Source organism: Fusarium odoratissimum, assembly GCF_000260195.1.
Source record: "Fusarium odoratissimum NRRL 54006 unplaced genomic scaffold supercont1.4, whole genome shotgun sequence".
Taxonomy (NCBI): Eukaryota; Fungi; Ascomycota; class Sordariomycetes; order Hypocreales; family Nectriaceae; genus Fusarium; species Fusarium odoratissimum.
The window spans coordinates 1,435,177-1,452,885 of record NW_022158690.1 but is presented as its reverse complement, the minus strand read 5'-3'; the positions used below and the strand labels follow the sequence as shown (position 1 = coordinate 1,452,885).

At 49.3% G+C, this 17,709-nt stretch overlaps 3 protein-coding genes across 12 annotated transcripts; all 3 read right to left on the bottom strand.

Moving 5' to 3' along the window:
* Positions 1–398: 398 nt before the first annotated feature.
* FOIG_03664 (uncharacterized protein) lies at positions 399–3,214 on the bottom strand (the record flags this gene model as incomplete). The annotated part of the gene is made up of 5 exons (XM_031201649.1): positions 399–583; positions 926–964; positions 2,201–2,248; positions 2,505–2,604; positions 3,134–3,214. 5 exons carry the CDS (start codon positions 3,212–3,214, stop codon positions 399–401), a joined length of 453 nt encoding a protein of 150 aa, XP_031069173.1.
* Positions 3,215–6,172: 2,958 nt separating this feature from the next.
* Positions 6,173–6,364, bottom strand: FOIG_03663 (uncharacterized protein; the record flags this gene model as incomplete). The annotated part of the gene is made up of 1 exon (XM_031201648.1): positions 6,173–6,364. The coding sequence occupies one exon, from the start codon at positions 6,362–6,364 to the stop codon at positions 6,173–6,175; it is 192 nt and encodes a 63-aa protein (XP_031069172.1).
* A 1,184-nt stretch (positions 6,365–7,548) lies between these two features.
* Positions 7,549–16,931, bottom strand: FOIG_03662 (serine/threonine protein kinase). 10 transcript variants are annotated; one of them, XM_031201645.1, is made up of 6 exons: positions 16,867–16,931; positions 16,027–16,752; positions 13,608–15,931; positions 9,534–13,552; positions 8,967–9,472; positions 7,549–8,917 (listed from the first exon to the last, which is right to left on the bottom strand). In XM_031201645.1, exons 2-5 carry the CDS (start codon positions 16,155–16,157, stop codon positions 9,188–9,190), a joined length of 6,759 nt encoding a protein of 2,252 aa, XP_031069169.1. In that variant the 5' UTR covers positions 16,158–16,752; positions 16,867–16,931; the 3' UTR covers positions 7,549–8,917; positions 8,967–9,187. The 10 variants fall into 10 exon arrangements, with proteins under 10 accessions (XP_031069169.1, XP_031069171.1, XP_031069163.1 ...); XM_031201647.1 differs by having other exon boundaries at positions 9,534–13,555; positions 13,608–16,752; XM_031201639.1 differs by having other exon boundaries at positions 8,967–13,552.
* Between the last annotated feature and the right edge of the window lie 778 nt (positions 16,932–17,709).

The window sequence follows — 17,709 nt, the reverse complement described above, 5'->3', positions numbered from 1 at the left end:
AGACAAAACACTAAAAAGGTAGTTAACCCAGGAAGCAGGGGTCGGTATTGTAGGGGCAGTGGCAGAGGCAGACCAAAGAAGTGGCTGAGGGGTCCAGGGCTGGGATGATTGCTGCCATAGAGATAGAAAACCCAGACGGTCCCATCGAATTGAACGTGCGTCGTGCATGCTTCTGGGGATCCGAGCAGCCAACAAGAAGACAGGATGGAGGGACCAAAAAGGGTACAAGTTTGGGATGAATAGATCATGAGAAGTGGAGTGGCATCGGGAACCAGGGAGGGGCGTGCACGACGTGGTGAAAGAGGTGTGTAGATTGCGGTGCGAGAGGCAATAGAAGAACTACTTCATCAACACATATCCAGATACAACATCAGTGTGTGGTAGTTAGATGTAAGTTATTAGTCCAAGCCCAATGGAGCGTTCTCTCTTCCCTTCTCTTCTCCTCCCTTTTGCTTTCGTTGCTTGATGTTCTCGAAAGCTATGCTGAAAATCAACGAGGCACCAGATGCTGCAGACATTCTTACCCAAGGACTCTTGTTAATAAGCTTTCTTTGTACCGACTGACTCTGCACCTTACCCCAGGCTGCAGCTACAAGCTAATGACACGAGCGCCAAGGCAAAGTGTCCGAGCTGCTGCAACCTCTGAACCACCTGTCCAAACAAGGCTCTCAGCCTTGATATGATACACGGGCGGGCTGGCAAGACATGTTGCCTCAAATCCGGTAGTTGGGCGGTAATTAGAAAGTCATCAATCGTGTTGTTATACGGAAGGGTGGACGGGTGGCTTGATAGGGTCCTGAAGTGTACATACGCCAGACACTTGTGGCAGGCAAACAATAATTTGGATGTTAGTTCTTAGCGCATCAGCTTAATTCAATGCAGTTAGGTTGATGATAGGGCGTGCAGAGCTTCATCAGATACGTACTTTGGCCACCAAGCTTTCCGCAATCTTCGTATTCCCTGTCTTTTCGATTGCTTGTGATTTTTTGCTCCGTTCTTGTCTTCAAGGTTTACTGTTAAGGATCCAAGGGTGATGTCGGGGCTTGGCCGTAGTAGACATTCGAAACAGGTCATGTTGAGTAAGTCAGGTCGTAATGCAGCTTCTACGTTGGATGTAAACATTGAGTTTCGAATGATATGGTGCAATCGAAGTCGTGGGCCTTGTTTGAAATGAAGCTTCAGACTCAAGCCGTTCGTGTGTCACAAGGATGCGACTCTAATCGAAGCACAGGAAGTGGATGAAAGCATGGATCGAATTTTGAAAATACCCAGGCTAGAAATCTTGAGAAAAGCTGTTGCACGAAGCGCGGTTCCCGTGGTAGCAGGGTTTAAGCCGCTCTCCAGTAAAGTACTAGGCTTGAATGCCTGTGGCTTGTGGTCTATTGTTTCGGGTGTGACGGGGGGCACTGCATGGATAGAAGGGTCGAAGAATTGCGAAGGTCATTGAAGTCGTCCACGAAATAGCGTTTTCATTGGTCTGAAGCAACTGGATTCCTCTCTGCCTACCTTACCTAATATAACGTAAATTCCCTAAGACAGGCAGTAGATGCCATGAGCCTAGACGTGGCTAGGCTCCTACTGTCTTTGGCTGCTCTCATATCATCTTCTGCTGTGATGAACCAACTTCGGCAGGTATTCGTACATATTTGTAGAGCCTTGGCAGAGAAAGGTAATGAAAGGTGAGGGAAAGAGAAGCTCCACTGGCAGTTGAGCCCCGAGCCACCCTGGCAATGGCCCTGGTTTTTGGGGTTTGCCTGGGTCTAGGCCAAAATGCCTTACAATTAGCTTGTGACCAAGTTGCTTCAGCCGCTCCTTCCGACCTCATGTGGCGCTCAGTTTGAGCAAGCTATTACTTTGTGTGTGGGCTTGCTTACATCCACCACAGATGTCCCCTTTCATGTCGCGATTCCGCGTTTCATCTTTGCAAATCTCCATCCTGCCAACCCACTTTACCGAAGTTACAGGGAGATATATATTTTCCCAACTGCTGAACGATTACGCATGAAGGGAAATTGGCCAAGATGAGGCATTGTCAGACACTAGTCTCCGATCATGAATTGTCCGATCCTACAGTATCACAAGTCAATCACCATATAAAGGCTAGCCGGTGCTCACGATCTCCAGTAGCAGCCCAGCATCATATTTCGTCATTATAAAACCGTCTCAAGCTGTTGCAGATCTAGACCTTTCCCAAACATACTCGTGGCAACGGGCCAGATGTCAGAGTAACCCATGGAGGCCACCATGCCTGCTTGCCTTAGTAGTCAGCCCTTCCAGGATCAGGGTCAACAATGATGCCCAGGTTTGGTCATGATGAATTGGTCGAGGAAAATTGGCACCCTCTTTCTAGTCAGTTCAATCTAATACCAACCCTTCTGCAGGACCTCGAGGCGCCTGGTAGTAATCTAGATTAGCGTTGCTCAATGCTCACCAAAGCGATGGGCGGGGTCTTCCCCCAATTCATCCTTGAAGGCTTGAACCTATCGCCACGCAGCCACACTTACCAGGTCCGTCGTCAAAAGCACGTTGCAGCATGGCTTTCTCGTGGTGGTGGTTCACTAGGCCGCTTGAAGAATCTCTCTGCAGCTTTAGTCGAAGGCCAAGCTACCTATGTATTCGGTAGCATAAGAAAGACCAATGGAACACTCCCTCCTGACCAGGCCTGTGTGGCGTAGTGCTGTGCGCTGGAGGATTCGTCTGGTTTACTAGGATTTCTCAGCTTTACAAGCCCACAACTAGGGAGACTGATCTCATCCGACACAGAAAAGGAAACAGGAAGCTTCTTTGAGCTAGCCAGAGCCCGTCCTAGCAATCGTCATCAATGGGCAAAGATGAGCAAGCTCAGGCGAGCGGTACCCCACCCTTTCGGAAAGCCCCACCCTCTCGAAAACCGTTACCACTCCTTGTTGTGCGCCGTTAGATATCGGAAGTGCGCCACGATCCAGGTCAAGGTTCTGACCTGTGCACATACGCGGATAAGATTGCTGATCAGTCTCTCGAATTCGTTTGGTGGGCTAGCTCAGGATCAACCAACCATTCCCTCTCAGCCATGATATCAACTATGTAGAGCTTAAAAACGGATGTTTACATGGCACCAGCCAGGATATGGCTTTTCACACACAAAAAGGCGTACGGAACCCAGGCCATACGAGGTTATCGGACCCTGGACATCCTCAGATACGATTAATAGAGCAAAATAGATAACAGAATCCATTTTTATTTCGACCGTACAGGTCTCGTTTCTTGTACCTGTCTTAGCTGCCTCTAAGCGCGCTTCCTTATGTTATTCTGTTTGTTTCGCGTAGAGACATACAGGGCTTACTGAAATTCATCCCTTATCTCTGCAGAATTGTAACTAGTACTTTGAAGCGAGTCACCTGCAAGGGACGATTTCACCTGGGAAGAGGATCAAGATTCTTGGAGTGGATGCAGCGATACTTGCACAAATTGGCTTCCGATTCGAATCTAGTCTGTCACCGGTGATACTTCTGAGTTGAGAAAAGTTTAGAAAATTTGTTGACGTTGATGCTAACCCCGTCTTTTGTGATGCTTATTCTTCTCACGCTTTGGCTTATTGGGGGTAATTCAATGCCCGGGAGCCATGGAAAGTTCCTGCACAGGTGCTGCCATAATAGCACCCGATACCCTCTCGAACATTCCGTCCGGTTTCTCTGCTTCACAACAGCTTTGTTGTACAAGGAGATCCGTGGTGTCTCTCATATTGGACGAGTCGTACGAACTTTACGCTTGGAGTACGAATCAGGTCAAATTCAAGGCCCAATTTGTCTTGCTTTACTAACTAGGTAATCAGCACGAACCCGAGGAATCAAGGCTTGATCAAGTTCCCACCTTTCTGGGTTGTTTTGACCCCTCTGTTCGCTATTGGGATATCAGATCAAATGACAGTATTGTTAGAACGACGCTGTTTGAAGTACTATCCCGGATCGCAAATTACATGACGTACAGACTCGTAGAAGTCAGCATCAAAGATGATCTCACATCTCTATCGGTCATACTACTTGTGTACATTGGCCTTAGTGATGATTCTAGGCAAGCATCCTTTCGCGATGATTGCATACGGATATGTACGGGAGTACAGCGTCTCCAGATCTACCTCGGACTTGGAGTCAACATCTATGTAGGTGCATTAGTTGGTACTAGCCTGTAAGGGGTGTCCCTAGTGAGGCTCCGTGCAGATCTTGTACCAATTAACATCCGCCAGGGCATGCTCTCCCAGTTCCAGGGACTAGGGATCCCAGGACAATATCATGCTCTGTCCAATTAGAGAACGAGTTGGTCGGTCGGGCCCGAGACGCACCTGCAGCTTGGAAACCCCATGTCGAGAAAGGGACATCTGAAACACCAAGTCCCCTGTCCCTGCCCAGCTCCTTCTTACGACATTCCCCTCATTTTTGTTGTTTTGGTGGAAGTTTGTCCAAACTGGGCATTTCCTCCCATTTTCATTTCGTTCAACGACCCTTCTCTCAACTCCTTCCTTGCTTGACTTCAGTCTCATCTCGTCATCTATCCTCTATCCCCGGCTTCCTGTCCCACATTTTGTCACCTCACTTGGACTCGTGCATAATTATCCTTGTCTCCTGCACGTCTGGATCCATCATCCTACAATGAACCACATCAGACACCAACATTGATATGAGATGAATCATCTCCGTTTTGCATACTTCACCCAACAGAAGCAAAATGGACTTGCCTTCCTCGTTTCGCTTGTCGCTTTTAACTGGTCGCATGCACGTCTCGATCTTGTCTTAGGTTAGCCCACCTGTAGTTTGAACGACACAATGGATGTTGCCTCCGATGCACGATAGCACCCGATATCACCTGCACAAATCTCTGAGCCCGTGTTTAAATGAACCGAGCGACTAAGTTGTCACACTAGCCGTTTACACATGTCGTCTAGCGAATCTAGCAAAGCTGTTCAGAGCCTCAGCCGCAAGTTGAGGGCATCCATACATTGTCAACAGATGCACTGATCCCTTTGTGGTATTGTCGTGGATCTCCAATTTGCAATCCTGGTCTCGTTCGGTACCTACGCCTACGAACTTGGCTCAAACTTATGATGTGCTCATTCAAATAATACGCATGCGTGTGAAAGGAACTGGCCACGCCATGCCAGCTGTTGGGACGGGGGGGCTGCCTCAATCAACTTCTACGTCCGTCTTCGTCTGGTGTCTTGTTAGATAGCTCCATTACATCTAGGCACTTGTCTGTCTGATAAGAGCGCACGTGGACATGCTCTATCATGGAGTTTCCTTGACAATGAAGGAACGAGATTGACTTTCAAATCTTTTCTCCTGATCACAAGTACAGGATGCCTGTCGATAGACCACGATTACTTGCTCTGCGGCTTCCATGATTACTGTTCAATCTGCCTTACTTTGCTGTACATCAAGCAACTCAATTCCGCAGATCCTTTACTGATCAGTCGCAGCCCAGGATTTGCGGCAGGGCTCGCTCAGGCACAGATACATGGACCTATCTTAGTAGGCTCGTTTAATTTGCCGCCACCTATGAAGTTGGAAGCTCTTGTTCGCCCGTGTGAGCTGATGGATCGGCAGCTAGCCTTTAAGCGACTTTCCCACCCACCCTCGTGGTCGGCCCAATCCGATGATACCCTTGTAGTTTTTGGATCTAACTATCCCGATCCATGTGCGGGTCTGGTCTAGACGGGACTCAACTCCAGGGTGAGAGCATCCTTCTCAACGCCCTGCCTTACCCATCCAGTCAAGGGGTAACTTGAGGTATGGAGAGGTGTCAGACAATTCCGCCTGGCCCAACACAATCCAATGACCCCCATGTCGTTGGCTGACTGAGAATACTGAAGCCCAAAGCCTGCACTTGTGATCACATCCACATACTGACAATCTTCGAATAATTGACAGACTCGGTCTCGGGTAACTAAATCAGGATACGAAACTCGGCTTTGTTTTGCGGGAGCCCACCGCTACAATGTCTGTGTATCTGGCTTCCGAGATTCTCTGGTGACCGGCTACTTGCACCCAGGCACCGTTACACTACTGGCCTTTGCGGCCTAGCTGTAGAGTATCCAGGTACCCTGGCTACAGAGCCAAAAGGCTTTACCCTGTATGAAGTACCGAACCGACCGCAAAAATTTCCGCATCAAAACAAGAAATGGCCATGGTCGATCACCAGGCTACCGGTCGTGTCGATAAGTAAATGATTCGATAACCCACATCTCAACCTCACAGCGCCACAAGCCCTTGATTATTTGGGCGATCAAGATCAGCGAAGTGATTCCCCTGCTAGCGCTCCCCGTTCCATCTGACATGTGTCTATCGTGCCAGAACCCACGAGCCCACGAGCCCCAAGATTCAAGGCAAGCCATCGTGTAGGGATCGACACCGGAGGCTGCACTGGATGCTAGGAATTGTCCTTCTCTGTTTGGTAGTCCGGACTTGACGAAAACCTACCCGCCCTGACTAACAAAACCGGCTTCCGTACCAGAACTTGCAACACGACTCCATGACTCCGACTTCAACTGCGTGGCGAGAGATCTCATTTGCCCGTCTGAGCTCCCTTGTCTCTGTCGATCATCTTTCCCTCTATTGATATCACCCAATTACGAGATGCTGTTTCTAGATGTTGACTTCAGTCTGGCTTGCTGGCCTAGCAACAAATAATCAAGGAACAAGGACGCGTATCTGTTAGTCCACGGACCATAACTACTCTCGGTACATATGCTCCCTTGCCTCCCAGTTGCTATACCTGGTCGTTCCGAGTTTCAAATTTTTATTGGAAAGGAGAGTGACTTAGATCATGAGACCTCGTCTTCATGTACCAACAGCTTGAAGGCTCGGACTGAGCTATGACGAAAATAACATTGAGGAAAATTGCGCGCCGCATGGTTCGCAGAGACAAAAGGCCGCAATGTTGCCACGGCTGGGTTTTCTTCCTGTTGCAACCTAAATCAGGTACTGAACTGGCTTAACTCTCAGTGGGCTTGCACATTGCCAGCTGAGAACCCCTTCCCCTCCACAGTGGCATCTGCATGTCTTTACGCGAGATCGAATCCTTGAGCCAAGTTTGTCATTGACCAACCAGACACGCCGGGATCTGCCATTGATCGAGAACTGATCGGTTGGTCAGCTTACACGTCAACTCCTTTTCCGCTTCTCCACCCAACACCCTCGCCACTTGTTGTATGTGTGGCCATCATCCCGTCGACAACATGCAGTCACGCAGTAGGGTCTGACCTATCTTGAATGGATGTCGTCGGAGACTCGTCTCATCTAAGTTAAGTTAATCTCGGACACCAATGCGTTGTTTGTCGCCAACGGCCGCTAGCGTGAGTCCCCCCATGTGGCTCCTCGCCTCCGTCTCATCCTTTACTCCATGTCGATCATGTCCATTTATGGCTATGATTATTCAGCTTCGTTCAACTCGAATTCACTACAGTACACCCTCCAATCCTTATGGTGTCAAGCATCGGCGAACTGGCGTGGAGCTTTGTTCGAGGTAAACCGAAGGGCACTGTATACTATTCACTGTGCATCTGTCAACCATTTACAGTTCCTGAGAGCTCAGAAGGTATAATTTCATTGTCAGGTATCCTCACAACGTTCTGTATTTGCAATGCTAAACTTTCACAAATCATATCCAGCCAGTTCAACTCTACTGTAACCTGCGGCATGTTCTCCTGTTCTTTTTGGCGCTCGGGTCCCAAAACAGTGGACCATGCTATCTATGCTGAATCGATGATTTCCGCGAGAAGAATAGAATAAAGCAAAACCGAGGTATCTTGTAAGGCTCCAAACAGCCTACCATATAGCATGTACCCCCTTAGCCATCAAGAATAGAATGTCCTCGCTCACCTGCGCCTCAACACAAGCCCCCATCCTCCTTGAATGCTCCTCGCTGAAGTAAAAACAATTATACAAAATTTAGATCATGCCCAATAACATGAAGGTTGTGAGGCGGGAGAAAGCTCTTTTCGTCCACCCATGTAGAGTGTCTTTTTCTTTCTCCCGCATAATCCACCAAATCCATGAACATCAAGTTCCGTTCCACCAGTCATCCTCAATAATCCCTGCCATGTTTAAACACGACCATAAATTCATATCATCCATTGGTGCTCCCTTCGCCTTGTTGGTAGTATAGGGCTATGAAACAGGTCAGGTCAGGTGCCATAGATAGTTATGTTGAGATTCAGAGCCTGTAAGAATATTGTTTCGTCGGACAATTGATGAGGCTTTGCCTGACCTTGCCAAGCAAAGGTATCTCGATTGTCTTAATGAGGAAAGATTCGATCCTTCAACGATGAGGCAGAGGACGTCAGGCTACTGCGTTTGCTAGAATCCTTTCCAAAACTGTAAGAGTTGTTCTCCGCTTTCTGGCCCTCTTCAACAAGATTCGTCGTGCTCTGCCGTTGCGGTTTTTTGAGAACACCTCGCGACTTGTCGTTGGATATGTTGCTAAGCGATGGTCGCTCGCTGTTTGACTCGCTGTTGCGGCGATTTTTGACAAGCTTTCGAGGCAGTCGCTTCTGTGACTGAGAGATTGAGCTGTCTGCGATTGACGCCGTGTCTATAGACCGATCATCACTTGAAACACGGCCAAGGCCAGAGGCATTCATTGAGTGCGGTGAACTGCCACGTATGGCTAGTGGCGATGGCTCTTGTTCTCTGTTGTAGACAGGGCTGTCTTGTGCTTGTAGAGCCGTCTGGTCAACCGGTTGGTTGAACACGGCTTCTTCCTGCATCGGATCAAGAGACACGTTGGCCAACCCCTTTGTTCCCGCACTCGGGTTGACCACAGGAGATGGAAGAACAAGCGATGAGTTAGATCTTTGGGTAGCGACTCCGGATTGCGTGTGGGGGCTAGGTGTGGATGATGAGTCGCGTTGCAGTGGAGGAGAAGATTCTGGTTTTGGCGGTGGGTGCTGCGTCATGTTAGTGAAGATTCCATCCAGTAATACTGGTTTCCCTTACCTCAACGCTGAGATATGCGTCGAGCTTCTTTTTCAGAATCTCTGATCTAACTGGCTTGGCGAGATAGTCATTCATACCAGCAGCCAAGCACTTCTCCCTGTCCCCTTGGATAGCAGAAGCCGTCATGGCAATGACCAAAATAGTGCGCACTGCATCGAGAGAGTCCTTCCGAATTAGCTTTGTCGCCTCATAACCGTCAAGAACCGGCATCTGGACGTCCATCAAGACAACGTGATATGGTTTGCCCTCTTTGGCCTTTTGCCGGAGCCCTTCCACAGCCTTGAGGCCATTGTCGTATGCAACAACGCCCTTGTACCCCAATCTCTGCACGTATTGTATAGCGATCTTTTGGTTGATCGGGTTGTCCTCGGCAACACAGATGCGAATCTCATCCTTGGGCACCTTAGACAAGTCCAGATAAGGGTTTGGCGATTCCGCTCTCTCCACAGGTGAAGTTGCTGCGTAGTATCGGTCGACAGATGGCGTAGCTTTGGTCTGCGCGTCTCCTGCAGCAACATCAGGCTTGGCCTTCTCAAACGTGACAGTAAACCAAGCAGTTGTGCCCACATTCTCTTCACTCTCGAGCCGAATCTTGCCCTTCATCATTGTCTCAATGAGTGACTTGCAGATGCTGAGACCAAGACCGCTTCCACCGTATTTTCTCGCTGTGCTAGCATCCGCTTGGCTGAAGGGTTGGAACAGTTTTGCCAGCTGCTGAGGAGGAATACCGATGCCAGTATCTCGAACCCAGAAAGTGAGGGTGGCGTGCTCCTTTGTCTCCTTGTCCAGTCGAGCACCAATAGTGATCGAACCATCTTCGGTAAACTTCAGACTGTTTCCAATAAGATTGCCCAAAACCTGGTGTAGACGGATGGGGTCGCCGTAGATTAGCATGGGCGGTAGGTTGATGTTTTGTACGATCTTGACATTCTTCTTGGACGTCTTCTCACGATTGCTATATGAGACGGCCCGAACGACTTCGCGGACCATGTCTTCGGGGTTGAAGGCAATAATGTACAACTTCATCTTGTCTGCCTCCATCTTGGAGAAGTCCAAGATGTCATTGATTACCGTCAATAGCAGATCAGCGGAGACTCGAATCGAATCGGCCATCTCGAGCTGATCCTTATTCAGATCACTGTCGCGAAGAAGCTCCGAGTTGCCGATTACGCCATTGAGAGGAGTGCGAAGTTCGTGGGAGACATTGGCCAAGAAGATGGATTTAGCCTTCGCCGCTTCCTCTGCCAGCTTGACATTGCGCTTGGCTTCCGCTTCCGCGTTCTTGGCCTTTGTCTCTGCTTCAAGGGCCTTGGCAAGTGCGCGCTTCTGAACGGCTACCATAGAACGGTTTTCTGCAGATATTTTCTCGACATTCTTCATCGCAAGGGCGTTTGAGTAGCTGATGCCAATCTGGTTGACAAGAAGCTGCAGGACCGTGACGTTGCGATCTGTGAATGCGCCCGGTTCACCCTCCAGATAGAGCACGCCAAGGAGAGGCTTGTTGCCATGACAGATCGGAATCGCAATAATACTCTTGCCAACGGGGTTTCTCTGAAGCCAGGATTCGTTGACATTGCCGAATCTCTCGTCAGATATCAAGTCAGGGACAAAGACTGACTCAAGGAAGCGGGTAGAGTAGAGAACAACATTCTCTGCAATGAGTGAGGTTCCTGATATAGGGATACCTGGTATATGGGCGGAAGCTCCTCTCTCAGGATCACCACTTGCTGCTACACACCAAGTATCCATGTCGTTCTCTTGGACAACAATGGCAGCCAGCGTAGCTGAGCCACCACAAGTCTGTAAGATGACGTCGCACATAGTCTTCAAAAGCTCGTCGACTTGCAGCATAGAGGAGATGACCTGCGACGAGACAAGAATGGCGTGCAGATCGATCATATCGAGAGCAGGCAGTCCCGCCCCGGGCTCGGCCTGAATGTTCATTGAGCCTCGCCATGCCCCTATGCGCTCGCCCTTGTTGAGGTCGGCCATGTTCATCGTGTTGGAAGGGATGCGTGCAAGATCTCCACCGTCCTCTGCCTCTCCAGTCCTGTATTGAACTGAGGTGGCATCAGCGACAAAGTCGGTTTGAACACCGGTATCGCAAGTACGGTAGTTTCTTGTAGGACCATGTAGTAACAGGTTGTGTTCCTCCTCGATGGCTTTTGAAACACCGAGAGCCCCCATCTGCCGGAATAAGCCAACTGCTTCAAGAAGCGCTGCTCGAGCTGATCGACGCGCACTTCGTCGGATGAACATACCAGCCATAAGATAATTGCCAAGAGCTTCATCAAAAACGGAATTATGCTCAGCTGCATGATCCAATGCTTGCTCATAGTGCTGAATGGCATTTCCATGGTTCAGGGATAATTCCTCAATCTGTGCTTGCAGAAACTTTATCCAACTTAGGTAATTAATGTCAGAAACAGTGCACCACTCGTCCATCATCTTCACATAGCGGCGCAGTTCCTTTATGACCTCTTCGGCCTGCGAGGAGAAGTCTTCAGTTGGAGAGCAGGGAAGTTGAAGCTTTTGTAGCAGGTATCCAGCACGAGCGAGGCCGTGGAACAACAGTATCAACCTACTGTTGTGCGCTGACCATAGCATACTAAGCTGATCAACGGCGTGACTTCCAATTTCCACGGCACGCTCATAATGTCCGTAAAGGAATAGGGGTATGACCTCGAAGCTCTCATAGAAGGTGACAGAGCGGTTGCTCTTACGGCTACAGCTGATCAGCCATTTCTTGTAGTTCTCCGCGTTATGTGTCTCGTCGTTCATGACTTCCAAGGCGTTGCTAGTGCGAGTCTTGCCCTGAAGAGCCCGGCAGAGCTGTCTGACGGCAATGAGTATTGAACCTCCTCTAGAATCAGCATACCAGTTAGGAATTTCCTCGCAGCCATATTGACAGAAGCCTTCGAGGTCTGAACAGGTTTCTCCGCTGAAAAACTTGAAAACCGAGGACACGCCGTAGCTCATGATGGTTGATATCCTGTCACCAGCGACTGATGCATACTCTACGGCATCCTCCATCTGAGCCATAATCATGGGCATCGTCATGTGAACATGTCCGATACACATTGAGTAGAGCATCAAACCACGGGCGAGAAAGAAAGGGTCTCGAGATTGGTACAGCAGCTCTTGGGATGTATTGCCTAGCTCCACCGCAAATTGTGTCATATTGAACCGGGACAATGCGATCATCGCGAGATAGAGGAATGCCATTCCAGACTGTGGATACGCGCCCCTTTCGAGGTGCATCTCGACCATCATGAGAGTGAGATGATAGTACCGTAAGCCGTCGCTCCACCAAGCAGCGCTAATGGTTTCGGCCAGCACGGCTCCGACAGGTGCGACGCTAGGATCCTCTGCTTGCTTATAGTTGAGAAGTTCGCCACGTCCCATCGTTTGAATTTGGATTGACAGGCGCTCGAACTTCTCGTCGCACTTTTGGAAGCTTGGCTCATCATCGACAGTGACCCCAAGGCCGACCAGGCAGTCTTTGAGTGAAACTAGAGCAGAAGCGGAATCACCACTCTGGGCGTATATTCTTGACTGTAAGACGTATGCTGGTGCTTTGTCAAATGGTGATTTCCCATTCTTGAAAATAGTGTTGAGAATCTCGTTCGCCGCGGTATACTGACCCATGTAAAGATAACACTCTGCTGCTCTGAGGTAGAGCTGCATTGTTTCATCGTAAGATACATCTTCTTTGCCGTCTGTCCAGGGATCGTCCTGGAGGAGAGTAAGAGCAGTATTGTAATATTTTGCGGCTGTGGGCTTCGCACCGCTCTCTGCGGCGGCTTGGGCGCAGCTCGTCAACAGTTTGCGATATTGGTAACGATTTGAAATTCGTCTCTTGATGATGTCAACCGCTGCACAAATATGCGAGGCTGTGTTGTCCAGCTGTTGGTTTTCGCCGCCATAGTATTTTTGAAGTGTCTGGGCAATAATGAAATGCATCTTCCGAGAATTGCATTCTTGCAGGTCTGCCGAAGCATGAATGTATCGGTCATGGGCAAATCGAAATCGATCATCGGTCTCACTAGGTACAATGATGTAGGCCTGTATGGCTGCTTGAAGACCAGCAATTGCCTCTCCTTGCGAATAGGTTTTGTGTGTAAACGTCGCACAACATGACCCCTTATCATCCTCATGGTAATCAAACTCACCCCCCATCAAATGACAGATGAGTTCAAAAGAGAATGAGTTGCCGATAAGGGCAGCCCAAGCGAGAAGAGTCCGTGCTGCTGCAGGGAGCTCTGACAGTCGGTGTGTTATGAAGCCTGTATCAAGTATGTCGTAATCCTTTTCCCCTTGGAATTGCTCAAAAAGCCTGTCAAGGTCATAGTGCCACTGGCTGTCTCTGTAATCGTACCAGATACACTTCTTCCGGTGGCAAGCACTCAGCATCTCTCGCATGTAGAATGGATTGCCAGCCGTCTTGGATTGCAACACCAAAGCGAGAGGCAAAACTTCTTCCTTTGGTCGGCAAAGTGTTGTCGAGACGTATTGAACTATATCGTCTTCGGTCAGGGGTGACAATGTTATACGCGTGACCAAAGGACCGCCCGAACGAGGATACTCTGCTGGTAGCAATTAGTCGTCATTCATAGGACTAGAGCATCTATTAGTACATACCTTCGCCTTCAGGGAGATAAATCATGCTTTGGATTTTATCCCATGTGATTTCTTCCGTTCGGTAGGTCATGATGATGACCATTTTCATCCTCGAAGCGATGATTTGGGATATGAGCTCCATTGATTCATCGTCGGCAAAGTGAAGATCATCCAAGCAGAAGCAGATGAACTTGTGTGCAGTGAACACGCGAAGTACATCTAGGAATATGTTCATCAACCGCATTGTCTTGGTGGATGTACCCGTACGAAGAAAGTCTGAAGATGATTGTGAAGCAACGCTGGGGTTCCTGGCAACTGGCTTCGGTGAACTTCCAGGAGATGACCCCCGTCGTTTTAACCCAGACTTTCCATTTCCTCTGATGGAGGCGAATTGTAGAGACGATGAGATCGAACGGCCAATTGATGCTTCTGGGGGGCCGAGAAGAAACTCCGGGAGGCCCAAGAGACGGTGCAGCATTGGCCAGACGGGGCGAACGAACTGCTTAAGGCCCTGATGAAAAGGGGTCTCCGTGTTCCTCTCACCCCAGACTTGCTTGAACAGGGACGAAAGCAGCTTAAGCAGAGGTCCAAATGCTGTTCTCCTTGCGGTGTCAAATTTCGCAGTGGCACAGTAGCCCCGCCGCCTGGCATCCGCCAGAACGCTTTGAACAAGACAGCTCTTTCCAAGACCTCCTGCACCCTCGATTGTGACAACCTCACAATGGTCGCGCCGTCTAAACTTGGCCGAGCCCAGCTGTCTTGACAGGCTGGATGCTGTCGACTCTACGACGCTGTGGCGATTTTGGGAATCGGGTCCTGAGCTATCGACAAGACTGCGTGTCTCAATTGAAATTGACTGGTGTCTTTCCCATGGCCTGGCAATTCTCGGAAGGGTCCCTGATGGTGAAGATGAAATTGTATCGCCAGACACCGTCTGGGTATCCGAAAATAAGGGGTTGAAGTTGGTCTTTGGTAGCTTAGGGTCAGAAGAAGCAGTGTGGGTAAAAGAACCGCTGCGATAGTTCGTGCCATCCACAGAGCTCGCTCCCTCGCTAGAAATGTCGTCAAAAGCGGCCATATCGTTTGACAAGGTTGAACCGTCAGAGAACCGGTTCGTGTTTCCCTTCAAGTTCATGGCATGGCTTTTTGCGACGCGATCAATGACCTTGTTTAATTCTGCTTGCTCATGCTGGCGGCCAATCATGATTGCTGGAAGCATGAAGAATGATGATACGTCTTTGGTTCCAATCCTCCACTCCTTAAGTGCCAACCAATCTCCATCACCGAGAAACTCTTGGACCTTGACCAAATCATGGCGAAGCCCGCTCGCCGAGTGATAACGGTCTTGGACATTCCTAGCCGTGCATCTTTGTATGATCCTTCCAACCACATCAGGAATATCAAGCCTCACTGTAGAGACGTTCGGTATCCTCCGACCAAGAACACCCTGTACGATGTCGAGGGGGCTATCGCCTTCGAAAACTGGTCTCTGAGTCAGCAGGGTCCAGAATAAAACGCCCAAAGAGTAAATGTCAGTCCGACTATCTGGCTCAGCAGGCATTCGTCCTGTCTGTTCAGGGCTTATATACAAGAGCTTGTTCTGTGCTCCGAGTTCTTTGGAAAGCGTTGACCATCCCGTGCTCGTCAGGCCGTGTTCGAACGAGCGAATCCCAGACCCAAAAGACATAACTTTGACCCGCCCAGTTTCGATATTGAAGTGAAACGCATCGCCTCGAATTTCGCCATGGATCATGCCAAGGTTGTGGTGAAGAAGCTCCAGACATTGGGTCGCACCTATAGCAAAATCTAGAAAATATTGTAGAGAAATTGGCGGGTGCAGTTCGGGTTCGTTCTTCCGTAATGAGGTGAATGTCTCTCCTTGTATGCGAGCTCTGTAAAAAGCCGGTCCCATGTCCAGCACTTCGAGTAGATAATTGGGTCCAGGATGCTGGTATATAGAAACAACAACCTGTGCCCGATCGCCAGGAAGGGGTTGTAGCCTGATCAAATCGATAGGTTTAACAATGTGCTCCCCTGTCGGATCTGAAGTGGCAATTAAGCTTTTAGCTATGTGAAAAGCCCGCTCCTCTCGCAGGGCGTGATATGATAACCGAGCAACGACTGGTTCTTCGATATACGCGGCATCGCTTGGTATATTGGAGGACGATGAGGCTGGGGGTGTTATTGCTTGAGTATCGTACCCGTCGATATTCGATATTTGGGCGTAGGGTTCTGACGGCGATGGGCGGCCGGAATGTAGCCTCAGGGCGGATCCTGGGCTTGAGGCATTGTGAGAGCTCGAAGGCGAAGGTACCGATGACACCCACCGCGTGCCGATTACATGCCTAGAAGTGGTCAGAGAATGAGATGAACATGGTGGAAACCAGCTATAGTGCGAGGGCTGATGATGAAGGTTCGCAGAGTATAGCGGAGAATTTACCAGAAGTCGTATGAAGAATGGAAAGGTAGCTGGCTTTCATCCCATGTATAACCAGCTAGCTGACGAAGTCGCTCGTATATTCGAGGCGGGGGATCAAGAAGGTCGTCGGTAACGAGAGAAGCACCGTCCATGATGGAGCGCGAACGACGGCGCGCCTCGTGGATATCACAATCGGTGTCGGTAGCAGGTCAGAAAGACCACGAGAAGCGATCGTCAGTATTCAGTTCAATTAAAGTCTTAGGCACATGCAAATGGAGCGCCCATCATCGGAGATATATCGGCCGCGGTTTCAACGTTGATGGCGCAGAGCAATGACTGTGAATTCAGTGTCGGAGGATGACAAATGGGAAAGAGAGTCGGGCGCGGCAAGATTCGGCGTGCATAAATAAAGCAACGACAGGAAGGATATGGGATATTGTATGTAGGATCTACGTTTGGTAGGCCGAGTGTTTGGTGGAACTCTTCCGGGACAGTGTGTGGGTAATTTCAAGACTGTCGAAAGTGATATGATGTCTATGACGGTGGAGGCTCGCTATTAAAAGGCATACGACAGATCGGAGTGGGCGAGGTCGTGGTAGGGAGTCTGGGGTAAGGAGGAAGAGTCCGTTGATCCTGCAACACTTGGGTGAAGAAATGGTGAAGTCAAATGCAGGACAACTTGTGTTAGTGTGTGGTGGTTACTGTACCATACCGTGACCGCCGAGCACAGAACACAGACAGGGTGGGCTGGAGTTGGATTAGGTTCAAGTTGGTTTAGATTTGGGTTGAGTGGACTTTCAAGGTTGAGGTGGATTCCCGCCCCTCCCCAGGCTTTCCCCCAAGTGAGAGACAACTACGTACTCCGTATTACCGTACCTACGTAGGGGTGCTGGGTTATTTGTTTAGATTAGCAGAGCCCTTGGGTTTGCAACTCAGTTATTTTCCAGCCCAAGCAGAGACAGTCTTTATTTGATCGATACTTGAACTGGACATATCTTGGCGAGTCAACCATATTCTCCATCGAGTAGTCCAGGTCTAATTGGTGAGAATTACCCATGTTTTTGTGTGTGTGCGCCAAAAGATACAGGGTCCAAGTCTTGTTCACGAGCTGGTCCCGTCTTGAATTAGTGGTGGATGACGGAACAGCAAGGATATCATCCGGTTTGACAGTTGGGCCTCGTACCCATGGTGATTGGTATTGGTGGTAATGACCCTGCCTCTGGCTGAAGAAAGTGGACGCATCAAGTGTCAAGCAGAACACGTTGTGATTCAATTCAGGGTAGTCATACATATCTCCTCTCACCCTGCATATTCAGCTTCCATGCATCATCCAGCAGTCTTGCCTGAGTGTGCTGACTTGACCCCGTTTCAAAACATCATGCAGAAACAACTGTACTCTCTTACCACTGTCCTCGTGAACCTCATCTCACTTACCCTCACCGTCTCAGTAACCATGATCCCATTGACTTGTTTCAGCCGAAACTCTACAGCATTTCTAGCGCCACTATTCCTGCTTTGGGCAGCCATAACAACTCAAGCTAAGAATATGTTATCTCCGGGTGCCTCTTTTTGCCCATCCCTTCTGTTTTGGCCAAAGTTTACAACGAACTAGAAAATTTTCTCCAGTCTCGTGCTGTCAAGGGGAATTTTCAATGTTCTGTTATGGCGCATCCACAACTTCACTTATGGCCTGCTGTATCAGAA